This window comes from Silurus aristotelis (assembly GCF_946808225.1).
Source record: "Silurus aristotelis genome assembly, chromosome: 15".
NCBI classification, from domain to species: Eukaryota; Metazoa; Chordata; class Actinopteri; order Siluriformes; family Siluridae; genus Silurus; species Silurus aristotelis.
The window spans coordinates 21,691,183-21,706,371 of record NC_139588.1 but is presented as its reverse complement, the minus strand read 5'-3'; the positions used below and the strand labels follow the sequence as shown (position 1 = coordinate 21,706,371).

The 15,189-nt window shown below is 36.8% G+C and overlaps 1 protein-coding gene across 1 annotated transcript; it reads left to right on the top strand.

Moving 5' to 3' along the window:
• Window positions 1-971: 971 nt before the first annotated feature.
• On the top strand, window positions 972-14,082 carry moxd1l (monooxygenase, DBH-like 1, like). Its single transcript, XM_083562515.1, has 13 exons — window positions 972-1,395; window positions 3,704-3,850; window positions 4,114-4,266; window positions 5,637-5,720; window positions 6,533-6,688; window positions 7,558-7,660; window positions 8,045-8,217; window positions 9,209-9,300; window positions 10,295-10,391; window positions 10,474-10,533; window positions 11,080-11,210; window positions 11,306-11,414; window positions 13,057-14,082. Exons 1-13 carry the CDS (start codon window positions 1,096-1,098, stop codon window positions 13,195-13,197), a joined length of 1,746 nt encoding a protein of 581 aa, XP_083418641.1. The 5' UTR covers window positions 972-1,095; the 3' UTR covers window positions 13,198-14,082.
• The last annotated feature ends 1,107 nt before the right edge of the window (window positions 14,083-15,189 follow it).

Genomic DNA, 15,189 nt, shown 5'->3' with positions numbered 1-15,189 from the left:
AAGAAAGAAAGAAAGAAAGAAAGAAAGAAAGAAAAAGACATTTAAAAGAAACATAAAAGAAAGAAAGAAATAGAAAGTTGAAAAAAACATAAAAAGAAAGTTACATAGTTCAAAGAAAGAAAGAAAAAGACAAACTAACTATCTTGTTAACTAACAACTAAGTTAAAAGAAAGATAAAAAGAAAGAGACAATTAAAAAAGAAAGAAAGGAAGAAAGGAAGAAAGAAAGAAAGAAAGAAAGAAAGAAAGAAAGAAAGAAAGAAAGAAAGAAAGAAAGAAAGAAAGAAAGAAAGAAAGAAAGAAAGAAAGAAAGAAAGAACCTTACAAAAATGTATATGAGTTTCGCTGAGAATTTCGATTGTGCAGATCTTCATAAAGCAAACAAAACCATGCATTTCACTTGCTTGAACCTCTGTGTTCTGTTTATTGAAATGAAATGAACCTTAAAGTGTCTTATTTTGATGTGAAATTTGATTTGTTTGTTTCCTTTAATCATTGAGCTTAAAAATATCCGATGTACTGGTTTTGGTGTTTATGTTTACAGTATTTTACAGGTAGGTGAGAATTAGGGATTTCACAACAAAAGTTTTTTTTTTTACAGAAATACGCCATATAAGTGAATTCAGTCTGCATTATATTATATTTGTGAGGTGGTAGCTTAGTGGTTAAGGTATTGGACTTTGGATTCAAAGGTTGTGAGTTCAAATCCCAGCCACACCAAGCTGCCACTCCTGGGCCCCTGTGCAAGTAAGCAAAGTAAAAGTATGTATCCTCTGTGTCTTACTTACACTTGATTGGAAGTGGCTGTATACACACACACACACACACACACACACACACACACACACACACAGGTGCAGCTCTCATATTACTCTCATCAGGATCAGGGATTACCAGCATCTCTCTGAATGCATTCTGAACTGGAAACCTGATAACTGGGACACAATGTAAAAGGCAGTCAAAACAGTGTGTGTGTGAGGATTGCAGTGAGAGAAGAAGGAGGAGAGAAAAGATATAAAGTTTGAGTGTACCCAGGCAGAAGAACATTATAGACACATGTTATAGTTCAGTGCTGTTGTCTGTTTTCGAGACTGAGATGAAGAGATCGTTACTGGCTTCCATGGTGACTGTTTCAGCTCTCCTCTTTCCTCTGGTCATGTTCTTTGGCCGAACATCTGGAGCTGATGTGGATCCAGGTCTACCTTTCTCTGTGTATCTGGATTCGAATGGTATCATCCTGCTCAGATGGGGTTTTGACATGGTAAAGGACACCATCACGTTTGAGGTGACGGCGAACACCACGGGCTGGGTCGGCTTTGGGTTCAGTCCCAATGGAGGAATGGCTGGGTCTGATATCCTCATCGGAGGAGTCGGACCTGAAGGGGGGTATTTTACGGTAATTGTAATTTTTATATTATTATTATTATTATTATTATTATTATTATTATTATTATTATTATTATTATTATTATTATTAATTGATTTAAATGTATTAGATGACTGCACTGCTGAACTCTGTGATCTGATTGGTCAAAAAGTGTTGATTAGATACATATAAGGTTTATAGTAATGTTGTTGTTCTAATAAGATGTTACAACAGTTACAAATCATACAGGGATTGTTTGTTGGATGATCTTCATGCACAAATTTGAAGAAAAAACGAATTACGTACACAAATGAGATGTTTATTTAGTGTTGTGATACAGAAAGAAAGAATAAACAAAAGAAATGAAGAAAGAAACAAAGTTGAAAGAAACAAATAATAAACAAATAAGAAAGAAAGCAAGAAAGCAAGAAAGCAAGCAAGCAAGCAAGAAAGAAAGAAAGAAAGAAAGAAAGAAAGAAAGAAAGAAAGAAAGAAAGAAAGAAAGGACAGCCAGACAAACGAATAACGAAAGAACAAGACAAAGTTGAAAGAAAAAGAAGCAAGACAGAAAGAAAGAAAGAAAGAAAGAAAGTAAGAAAGAAAGTAAGAAAAAACAAGATAGTTGAAAGAAAGAAAGAAAGAAAGAAAGAAAGAAAGAAAGAAAGAAAGAAAGAAAGAAAGAAAGAAAGAAAGAAAGAAAGAAAGAAAAGACAGTCAGACAAACAAATAACGAAAGAAAGAAATAACGAAATAACGAAAGAAAGAAAGAAAGAAAGAAAGAAAGAAAGAAAGAAAGAAAGAAAGAAAGAAAGAAAAAACAAGACAGTTGAAAGAAAAAACTAGACAGAAAGAAAGAAAGAAAGTTAGAAAGAAAGAAAGAAAGAAAGAAAGAAAGAAAGAAAGAAAGAAAGAAAGAACAAGACAGTTAAAAGAAAAAACGAAAGACAGAAAGACAGAAAGAAAGAAAGAAAGAAAGAAAGAAAGAAAGAAAGAAAGAAAGAAAGAAAGAAAGAAAGAAAAAGAAAGAAAGAAAGAAAAAAGCAAGAAAGAAAGAAAGAAAGAAAGAAAGAAAGAAAGAAAGAAAGAAAGAAAGAAAAGACAGTCAGACAAACAAATAACGAAAGAAAGAAAGAAAGAAAGAAAGAAAGAAAGAAAGAAAGAAAGAAAGAAAGAAAGAAAGAAAGAAAAAACAAGACAGTTGAAAGAAAAAACAAAAGACAGAAAGAAAGAAAGAAAGAAAGAAAGAAAGAAAGAAAGAAAGAAAGAAAGAAAGAAAGAAAGAAAGAAAGAAAGAAAAAACAAGACAGTTGAAAGAAAGAACAAAAGACAGAAAGACAGAAAGAAAGAAAGAAAGAAAGAAAGAAAGAAAGAAAGAAAGAAAGAAAGAAAGAAAGAAAGAAAAAAAAACAAGACAGTTGAAAGAAAGAACAAAAGACAGAAAGAAAGAAAGAAAAAAGAAAGAAAGAAAGAAAGAAAAAAAGAAAGAAAGAAAGAAAGAAAGAAAGAAAGAAAGAAAGAAAGAAAGAAAGAAAGAAAGAAAGAAAGAAAGAAAGGAAAAAAAAGACAGTTGAAAGAAAGAACAAAAGACAGAAAGAAAGAAAGACAGAAAGAAAGAAAGAAAGAAAGAAAGAAAGAAAGAAAGAAAGAAAGAAAGAAAGAAAGAAAGAAAGAAAAAAAAGAAAGAAAGAAAGAAAGAAAGAAAGAAAGAAAGAAAGAAAGAAAGAAAGAAAGAAAAGAAAAAAAAGACAGTTGAAAGAAAGAACAAAAGACAGAAAGAAAGAAAGACAGAAAGAAAGAAAGAAAGAAAGAAAGAAAGAAAGAAAGAAAGAAAGAAAGAAAGAAAGAAAGAAAGAAAGAAAGAAAGAAAAAAAGCAAGAAAGAAAGAAAGAAAGAAAGAAAGAAAGAAAGAAAGAAAGAAAGAAAGAAAGAGAAAACAAGACAGTTGAAAGAAAGAACATAAGACGGAAAAAAAAAAAGTAAGAAATAAAGGAAAACACAAATAAAGTGAGGAAAAATCTAAAGGATATAAAAGTAAAAAAAAAAAAAAAAAAAAAAGGCTGCATTATTATTACCAAAATGGAACTTTAGGTAGGGGTAAATACTTTTGCTCTTTGGGCTCAAAACTTAAAAATAATAAATTATAATTTATTAATAAATAATGACTTTAAATAATGAATTTGAAAGTGAATGTGTATATGTGGGTGTGTATATATATATATATATATATATATATATATATATATATATATATATATATATATATATATATATATATATATTTACCACAGTGAATTAATATCAACAGTCAGTTAGTTTCATAGCCCTGTGTTTGATTAAGGACAGGAACGCGGACGGGAACTTCATGCCGGCTCTGGACCAGCAGCAGGACTCTAAAGTCCTTTCTTTGACGGAGGCAAACGGACAAACAGTGATGGCATTCCAGCGATCCATCAAGTCCTGTGATAAAAATGACTTTTCCATCACTGTGAGTAAACAACAGGAAAATTCAGCCCATACTGTATTGTCCACATCATCATCAGGGCATAAAGAACATAATATCCTGCAGGTCTCATGTTTCTCAGAGTTTCCAGTCAACAGAAGTTTAGTTTGTCACCTTTCGATAGTATGTGGAATAAGTTTAGGCACCATTGTGTCTGTGAAGGTTTAAGTCACTGATTTTGCTGGAGAACATCTTAAACGTATTTTTATTCCATGAATCAACTCGACTCTCTTCTGTTTTTACCTCAGGACATGCCAGTGAAGCTGATCTACGCCTACGGTGACACTGACGACATCAGCTATCACAAAAACCGGCGAGGGACAAAGGAAGTGAATCTTCTGAAATACATGCCTCGATCCACTGTCCCTGACAGCAAATACTTCGAGCTGACCATGACTAACGTACTGAGATACTGTTACACTTATGTCTCAGTATCGTAGATGTATATTGTATATACATGGAAATGCTGCGTGGCACAAATTAATGATTGATGACTAACTTAAATTTCAATTTATTTGTATGGTAGATTAACTTTAATAAAGTGACCTGTAGGTTTTCTTGAATGTAGATACAATATAATAAAAAGGCCGTATAGGTACACATATACTATACCAGTAAAGGCGTATAGGTCCTATACTATACCCTATAGTGTATTTTTGTTACAGTGGAGAAAATTTGCTGAAACATTCTTCAGGGTTCCCCTAAGGAGCTCATCCCAGTCAGCAAACAAATTTGGCCCAGATTTGGCATTCATCTGGCACAGCTGGCATTCATCCGGCACTGGCATACATGTGGGCCAAACATGGCCCGGTTTGGCAGAGGTGGTACCGTTTTTAAGGCGGCTCACAAGACATGGGCCAGATGTCATTTAGGACCAGTTATGGGTATTTAACTTTGGCCAGTTATGGCCCATGTGTGGCCCTTGTCTGGAATCCAGACCTGGTCCTCACTAGGACCGTAATTCATTGTATGTGGGCCAAGCAAAAGCTGGTTGTGTAGGCCGGAGCTGGGCCAGAGAAAAATTGCTATGTGGGATGTAGATAAAATTCTCTATGTATAAAATGTCAGAAAATGCTGTGTAAGTTTCTCTAAAATATAATAACATGAACTCTTGGGTATTCTTACAATAGAGAAATGATAAGAAAAAAAATGCCCTTTAGGGTGCCTGTAAGGTAGATAAAATGTGAGAGGTACACTGCGGCAGTGTCGAAACACTGTCCAAAGGGTGCAGTCCATCACCGAGACTTTGGGACAAAACAAAAATGCAAACAGGAAACCCACCCATCACAGATCAGGGGTGGGGACTGGAGTTAAAATTACAACAAAGGGAAATGAAAAATGTAAAAAATGCATGTAAATAAAAACACACACAAAAAAGGAAAAGTGTGAAGCGCTCTAACAGGAGGAATTAGTGAGCACGAGATATACATTTAGTTATTTAATTTAAAATGTAAGTATTGCAATCTAACTGAATTATAAAAAAATAAAAAATAATTATTATTAGTAGTAGTATTTCTTGAAATTTTTTTATTAAACAAAAAAAAACGTATTTTTAATCGATAACATTATGACATTTAATTTAAAATATAAAACATAAAAAAAGTAAAATTTTTACATTTGTATAAAATAATTTAAATGATTTATGAGTTTATTAAATCATTTATAAAACTATTTAATTGATTCAGTTATTGTCATTTAATATTTTTTTCAAATATAAAACAAACAAAATAAACAATATTTTGTTTATATAAATGTATTTATTATTTTGCAGGTTGTGGTTCCTACCCAAAACACCTACTACCACTGCAAGATTATGAGCCTTCCGGTATTTGACAGGAAATACCACATCTATCGTGTAAGTAGCAGTGTTTATTTATTTCACAGCCTCATTACTCACTTATTAGGCCAAACGTAGGTTTTGGAATATATTCAATTCACTGCAATGTTATTTGTGTATCACAATGAACATTAACAATGAACCTTTACAGAAATAATAGATGTTGATTACAAATATAAATTGCAGTGTTGTAAATGAGTCCCTATACGTTTATATCTAATGACCTTTAGAAGAACCAGCGTCAAAATCCATCTTCATAGTTCTTGAGTTTAATCTTTTACAATAACCTCATATACACAGAATATGGACAGAAGATTGCAGACACCTTATGTGGAGAATAATGTGCTTTTTGAGCATTCCATTCCACATTAAGTCCCCATTTGCTGTTATAATAACCTCCTCTCTCCTGGGAAGATGTTCCACTAGATTTTTGTGGAGATTTGTGGTGATCTATTCGGCCACAAGGGTAATAGTAAAGTCAGGTACTGATGTAGGTGAGGTGAGGAGGCCTCGGTGGAGTCTACGTTCCATCAATTCCTAGGTGCCACTCAAGATCTTTACTCCATCCCATGTGAAGCATGTTGTATCTTAATGGAGCTGGCTTCATGAACAGAGGCATTGTCATCCAAAAACAGGAACATTTCATGCTACCGCCTTTAAAGATATTCTTTCTCAATGATGTGCTTTTACATTTGTCGCTAAAGTTTGTGGAAGACCCACATATGGCTGGAAAAATCAGGTATCTCATCTCGAGCCATCTTCATCAGAAGGAGTGGTTTTCAAAGATTTGGATGTTTCTGATGTTTCTGCCTCATCCCCCCACCCCACAGATAGAACCAGTGATCCAGAATCGTGACATCGTGCATCACTTGTTGCTGTACCGATGCCCACCATCGGTAAACCAGACCTCTGAGAAGCCATGTTACAGTAAAAACACCCAAGCCGAGTGCATCCAGGCCGTTGCTGTTTGGGGCACTGGAGGAGGAGTGAGTGATGTTCTGTTTCATTAATCATTCAAATGAATCCATGACTGAAGTGTCACTTGTGTCAATTCATTTCAGGTTGCTGGTTCAGTGTGTGAAAGTGATTTTCTTTGTTCTAAACACATGATGATATTTGATGATAATCAAATTATATAATTTTATTCCCTCACTAACTTTAATCTGATCGTATTTCATATATCATATTTTTTGCAGGTTTTTTTTGTCTTTCTGGATCAACCTGATACTATAGGCTTCATTTCTTCTACAATGCTTAATTTGCTCCTTAAATACACTAGATGGAAAAAGTTTGTGAATGCCCGAGCGTAAGCTTGCTCTGTGCTTTTTGGCATTACACATTCAGGCCATGTTAATGTTAGAATACCTTCCACTCTTCTGGGAAGATATTCCACTTGATTGTGTGGAGATTCATTCAGCCACAAGGGTGTTAGTAGTAGTGAGGTGAGGAGACCTGGGGTGCAGTCAGCGTGAAAACATTCATCACATAGGTAATCATTAGAGTTGAAACTCTATAACAGATAGATCTTCCACTCCAACTCATGTACACCAGATCTTCATTGAGCTGGAGCTTTGTGCACACGTTTTTTTCCTTAAAATGGCACATTTCCTCAGTTTCAATATTTAATATATTTTCTATGTTCTTTTGTGAATAAAATATGCTTTTATATGCTTTGCAAATCATTGCATTCTGTTTTCCTTTATATTTTACACAGTGTCCCAACGTTTTTTTTTTGTAATTTCGGGTTGTGACTACAATAAAAATAAGTGGAATTCATAAAAGAAAGTGAATAAATAAAATAGAAAAAGCACCAGCAGTTCACACCAACACCTTCATCATTTTAAAATGTTTCCAGGCTTTCGAATTTCCTGAAGTGGCTGGACTTCCTGTGGGTGAAGGAGGACATGAGACCCTCCACAGACTGGAAGTGCATTACAACAACCAGCATGGGACTACAGGTACACATATACAGTACTGGACACAACTGGACTGACATAACACACTGATGGTTGGTTATACCCTGAACACATTTCACAGGTGTGTGTGGTTTTGTATTAGATGTGTCTGAAAGAGAAAACAGCTGTCTTCCTGCCTCTGCAAATGTTTTATAAGGCATCTACCGGGTCACATGTAGGATCTTCTGGGTCCTTCTGTTAACCATTTAAACGTGAATGTGTTCAGCAATAGCAAAGAAACAGGATAAAACAGTATCATTTGAAGCATAACAGCCACGCCCTTTGTGTTTAGAGCCACTGTGATTGGACAGTGATTGTATTTCAGTGCAGCATGTCTGCAACACACTAATGATGTACAGATCAATCACTTGTGCTGTGTGTATGTAGGTATTATTGACAACTCAGGCTTGCGTTTTTACTACACGGCTCAACTGAGGAAGTTCGATGCTGCTGTAATGCAAACGGGGCTCATTGTGACAATCGGGACCGGATACATGATTCCACCAAATGCTACAGGCTTTCTCACATACGGCATGTGTGACACCAGCTTCCTTCCTCAGGTACACTACTACATCTACTGTTTAATCTTAGGCCCTGATTTATTTAGATCAATAAACAAAATTTGCATTTCATACAAAATAGTTAGATTTTTGTTTCAGTGTATTTCTGTTTGGTTCATTTCTCCAAACATTCAGCTGAAACACTTTGACATGCCTCTTGTAAAACTTGCCAAAAATCCAATTCTTGTGATCCAGTTCACCCCAGAGCAGTTCAATAGGATTTAGGTGCGTTGACTGGGCAGGTCATTCCATGAGAAATTTCACTCCTGACGACAGTTTGCTCTCTAAATAAATCTAGAGCTCGGATGTAGTTGTCGCTTCGGAATTGCATGGTGTTGAAGTATGAAATGGGGGCCGTTTTGATTCACGATTCCTTACGCCTTCCAGAAAAAGTCTCCGAACTTCCCTGCGCCAAAACAACCCCCAACACCATTACGCCATTTTGCAGACAAGGGTTAAGAACCTTGCTCAAGGATGCAGCTGGGTTGCTGGGATTTGAACCCATGACCTTCTGTTCAGAACTCCACCATCTTATCACTTCCTTCATTACGCTTCCACCTCCATGTTGGACTGTGGGAGTGAGGCAATCTGCTAACATCTCTCTTGTTCGCACATAAGTTCTTCTGTTAGAGCCAGAAATATCAAAATTGGACAAATGTGTTTTTGGACATTTATCTAATATGTTGCATAGAAACAAAAGGTGTTTCAAAAACATACATACCCAGACTTTCTTACATTCTTGATTCGGCATTCAATAATTTGGTAATTAAGAATTGATAGACAGTTTTCCTCATCTTGTGGTCGTGGTTGTGTCTTCGTGAAAGAATGTTAGGGATGGGAAAAGTCCTCTATAACAATCAAAACTTTCTGTTTAACGTTTAATATATAAATGTTGTTGATTTAATAAATGAATACAACATCTATATATTATGCCTTACTTTAAAAGAAATATACTCTATAATGAAGATTGTGGATGTTTTGTGTTTTTAAGGTTCTCCCTCAGGCACAAGATGACCTACAGGTTTTCGCGGCAATCCTGCACACACACCTGGCAGGAAGGAAGGTGCGAGTCGGCCACTTCAGGTGAAATAAATACACCGATAATCAATAAATAATCAAAAGCACTGTGTAGTTTAGAATTACGAGTCACGGTGGTTTGTGTATGGTTTCGTTACATATGGTTATTTATTACACTGCTACAATTTCTATTCCCAATCACACGCCAGTATATAAAGTCGGTAAATTCAACATATGATTCAAAATGTACCTTGTGTATAAAGCTTTCTTTTTTTTTTTTATATATACATTGTTGTATTGAGAAGCTTCTCTCACCAAGAATGAGTACATTTTTTGAAGATAAAAAATTCATGACATTTTATAAATTTTTTTCTTACATTTTTACTATGATCAACTGCAACCAAACAATTTGGGGACAAAAAACAACCGAATTATGATTATGATTTTAAGTTATATGTAAAACATATACACGACATACAAAAAAAAGTATTGAGACACCTGAATTTGCCAGCCATATGTGGTTCTTCCCCAAACTCTCAAACCTCAAACTTGGAGACACACCTTTGTGTAGGATGTCCTTAATGCAGTAGCATGAACTTTTCCCTCCACTTGATCTAGGAGACTTAAACCTGTTCCACCAAAGCCAACTCCATTAAGATATGCTTTACATGGGTTAGAGTGAAAGATCTCCTGCTATAGAGCTCTGCCCTCAACCCTACTGAAGAAAAAGAATATGAACGCTGATGCACACTCCAAAATCTTGTGGAGCATCTTCCCAGAAGAGTGGAGGTTAATCTAACAGAAAAATGTGGAATGGGATCTCATTTAATGATCAGGTGTCTACAAACTTATTTGTCCATAAAATGTAAATCCTCTTGATCAAAAGTTCAATTAAAATACCTCAACTGTTGGAATGGAAATATGAGATGTTTTGCATGTTAAGTTCTCCAAAACAGGTCATAAATACAAAGGTGGGAAAGTGTGTACTTGTGAACAGCTTGTATGTTTTTCTAACAAAAGAGAATGTACAGGCAGGTGGTGATTATTGTGTGTCCTTCAGGAATGGAGAGCAGATTGATTTCTTAGCGCTGAATGAACACTACAATTTTGAATTCCAGCAAGTGACAAACCTGGGAAAAACCAAAACAATCAAGCTGGTAGGTGTTAAATTCGTGTATGTTCGGAAAAAATGATTACATTCAAATACAATCCTTACATTTTTTTTTTTTTATCCTGCAGGGTGACAAGATTGTGGTGGAGTGCACATATGACACGACCGATCGAACAGGATTCACTTGGGTTGGTTTCTATTTTCAGTGAACATCGTCGTATAAACCATTTCACACCAGAATCAATACACTACATGGTGAAAACGTTGTGGACACCTGATCATGATGAACATCCCATTCCAAATTTAGTTTCCAATTGCTCTTATAATAACTGCCACTCTTCTGAGAAGATGTTCCACAAGATTTTGTGGAGATTCATTCAGAATACAAGAGCTGCAGTTTTGGAGATGCTGTGACCCAGTCGTCTAGACGTCACATTGCCCATTTTTCCTGCTTCTAACACATTAACTTTGAAGAGAAAATGTTCACTTGCTGCCTAATAATATCCCACCCATTTACAGGTGCCATGATGAAAGAATCATCAGTGATAATCAATTCACCCCTTCAGAATGTTATAATGTCTGATTGGTGTAAAAAACATTTGTAGCTGAAATCCAGCCGCAAATCAGCCATGAGGCTATAGGCTATAGGAAAATAATCAACACCTTCTGACCAATCGGAATAATACATGAATGAGTGCTGGGGTTTAATTCTTCATTCTGTGTTCTGTTCACAGGGGGGTCTGGGAACTAATAATGAGATGTGTCTGGCTTTTCTTTACTACTACCCTGCCCTGGATCTCAGCCTCTGTAGCAGCCTCCCCAGCTGGCCCATGCTCATGAGCGAGATGGGAGCCACAAACGCCACGTAATTACTCAACTGTGACTGTGTTTCCATGCTCATGGTTTTCTCACAACAGTGTACACAGTGTAATCACAGTGTTTATTTTCTTTATCGGACAGAGACTGGGTTCAGCTGATTCAGACGAAGGTGTGGGATAACAGCTCGATCCTGGAATATCAGCAAACGCTGAGGAGGATTCAACAGTACACTTTTATTGCAAACCTAGAGGTGAGTTAGGTCAGCTTCGGTGGTGATCCTGGCAAGAGTTTTTAGTCACAAGAATTTCTTATGTAATAAGAGACCCCAAAATATGAACAAGATGATGAGTTAAAGGCATGAGCCAACATTTGCATCCAAATATTTTACTCTTTGTTCTTACTTACATATATTTTTTTCATTTATTGCATCTTTCTCTTACTAACAGTGCTTTGAAGTCTACAATAATAAATACAGTCTGATAGTGTTTTATTAGGGCACAGACTAAGAATACCATCAGTCAAAAACTAGTTAAAGAACTGCTAACTGAATAATTTCTGGAAGAAGTAGGTCTTTAGACATCATTTGAGGATGACGAGCAGGAAGGAAGTAAATGTAATTTTTTACTGTACTTAAGTAGCTTTCTTGCATATCTCTACTTTACTGAAGTGTTTTTATTTGGGGAGACTTTTACTTAAACTCTACATTATAAATCAAGTCAAATATTTGACTTTTTACTTGACTACATCTTGCAAAATTAGTCGTTGGTTTTTTTTATTTATGAGGATAAAAACGTAACTGGTCAAACACACAGCGATCCACCAATCAGGTGGTTGGAAAGGGATGGAGGGATCAGTGGTGCAGTGAAAAGGGATGGAGGGATCAGTGGTGCAGTGAAAAGGGATGGAGGGATCAGTGGTGCAGTTGAAAGGAATGGAGGGATCAATGGAGTGTTGGAAAGGGATTGAGGGACCAGTGGTGTGTTGAAAAAGGATGGAGGGACCAGTGGGGCATGGAAATGGATGGAGGGGTCAGTGGTGCAGTGGAAAGGGATGGAGGGATCAGTGGTGTGTTGGAAAGGGATAGAGGGATCAGTGATGCAGTGGAAATGGATGGAGGGGTCAGTGGTGCAGTTGAAAGGAATGGAGGGATCAGTGGAGTGTTGGAAAGGGATTGAGGGACCAGTGGTGTGTTGGAAAAGATGGAGGGATCAGTGATGCAGTGGAAATGGATGGAGGGGTCAGTGGTGCAGTGGAAAGGGATGGAGGGATCAGTGGTGTGTTGGAAAGGGATAGAGGGATCAGTGATGCAGTGGAAATGGATGGAGGGGTCAGTGGTGCAGTGGAAAGGGATGGAGGGATCAGTGGTGGAGTGGAAAGGGATGGAGGGATCAGTGGTGGAGTGGAAAGGGATAAAGGGATCAGTGGTGTGTTGGAAAGGGATGGAGGGATCAGTGATGCAGTGGAAATGGATGGAGGGGTCAGTGGTGCAGTGGAAAGGGATAGAGGGATCAGTTTTGCAGTGAAAAGGGATGGAGGGATCAGTGGTGTGTTGGGAAGAGATGGAAGGATCAGTGGTGCGTTGGAAAGGGATGGAGGGATCAGTGGTTTGTTGGAAAGGGATGGAGGGATCAGTGGTGCAGTGGGAAGGGATGGAGGGATCAGTGGTGCAGTGGAAAGGGATGGAGGGATCAGTGGTGTGTTGGAAAGGGATGGAAGCAGACAGGAAAGGAACCAGATTTAGAAGAGAACTTGTCCTCATCTAAATGAATGTCCATTTATTACACTTCCATGTTGAGGTTCTAAACTGTTCATTGCTGTTGCAGACCGATGCCATTTTCTCAGACTGTTCATATTATTTACATTCCAAATCCAATTTCTTGTTTATCTTTTAGAAAGGCAACATGAACACGGGAAAAATTCCTGAGCTCAAGCTGCCTCTATCTAGCAGCTGTTTAAGAAGCAGAGCCGAGATCCAGAGCGCCAGTACAGAGATCCTGCTGCTCGGATTGACGCTCTCACTGATCTTCTCGTAACGTCTTCACACGCTGAGCAACAATCTCAAGATTTATTTACGCAGAATATTTGCTGGTTTTAATCACTGTGGCCTTAGACTTAAAATGATATAAATCTAAGAGGAACCTGCTGGAGATCAGCTGCAGATGAATCTGATTCAAGTTCAATCTGACCTCTGCTACTGCATTCATTTTTGTTAAAGATCAACTGTCGATTACCGTAGAAGGAAATGACTTTTAGTAGATTTTACATTGTATATACACTGTATGGACAAAAGTATTGGGACACCTGACTTTCCCAACCTGTTCATGGGTCTTCTCCAAACTGTTATCACAAAGTTGTAGGCACACAGTTGGATAAGGCATCTTTAGATGTGGTAAAGATAAATATTTTCTTCATCAACCTGCTTCATTGCCCATGTGCACAAAGATCTGCTTTACATGGGTTGTTGTGGAAGATCTACAGCTATAGAGCTCCAACCTTGTTGAACACCTTTGGGATGAATGTTTTCATGCTGACTGCACCGCAGGCCTCCTCACCTTCCCACCTACAACCAGGTCCTAACTCTACTAACACTCTTATGGCTGAACAAATCGCCACAAATCTCCATAAAATCTAGTGGAACATCTTTCCAGAAGAGTGGAGGTTATAATAACAACAAATGGGCATTAAGTGTGGAATGGGATGTTTAAAAAGATCTTATGATAAAGGTGTCCACAAACTTTTGTCTATAAAGTGTACAAAATGTCAAAACATGAACGGTCCTAACATCAAATCATTGTTTGGAAAATTAACAAGAATTAAACAAATAAATGAAGCAAGGATAAAGTTTTCTCTTTGATTTCTGTAAATGTTGAAGGCTTGTAGGTAAACCTGTGTAGTTAAACTTCACACAGTTGAGAATGAGAAGTTGAAAAACTTTAACCCAGACAGGTGTTGATTTTTTATTATATATTTTACATTATGATGATTTTAAGCATTTTATACAAAAAGACCGTAGAAGTATATTTCTAGCTTTTTCGCTCCAAACGCTTTACTGTATTATAGAAAGTCTCAGGATGAATTTTGTGAAACAGCACAATAACTATATTACCCATCATTCCCTGCAGGTCATGACCTGCATAACTGTTATCATTAATCAGCATCAAATATATATATTTACATAAAATTTTCTGTCAGATTTTTGTCTTTGCCTGTTTTGTTTGATATCCAGTGTTGATGTTTATGGATCTTCTTTTATAATTCTGCTCAATTTGTTACATTTCTGACCAACAATTTGTTGCTAAGATCATTACAAACTTTTTTTTTTGTTTTTTGAATAGCAGGTATGAGAACCCAAAAAGGAAAAAAAACATTTGTGTGTATCAGTAGCTGTCTGTGAATTTCACACCTCCGCCTTCAGTGGTGTTGAATTTGAATCAATCCACTTCATAATACCATGATTATGACGCCACGAGTATAGAAACCATTAATATTACAGAGAGACGCAGTATAACAGAATGAATGTCATCACTAAAGCAAGAAACCCAATGAACACAATTCAACACTTCTCCTTTCACTGGAGCCACAACTGCACCACCCTCATACATCATCTTCAGCAGAAGCACCAAAATTTACCTCAGAAAATGAGTTTTTGCTGGATTTGTCCCTGCGTTACAGTTTTCCTGAAGATTTGAAATGCAATTTGTGTGTTTTTGTGCAAATGTTAAAGAAAATAAAACACAAAAGTATAAATTGTTCATGAACAAGCTTCACACCTTTTTTAAACTGTTTGGGACGACCAAATCCATCTTGAAAGTGTGTCTGCTATCAAATCAGTTTCTCCTCTGTCAGTCGTTGTGGAATGAAAAAACATACAGTAAATCCACACGAATATATTTGAGCTCGTGCAGTTCGCTACAGATGCACGTTGTGAGCTCTGACTAGTGCGCTCTCCGACCGTCCAATCGAAGGACGTAAAAATGCCCGATGTGATTCTACACCTGCTAGAGGGCCCCTGAGTCAGCAAATCG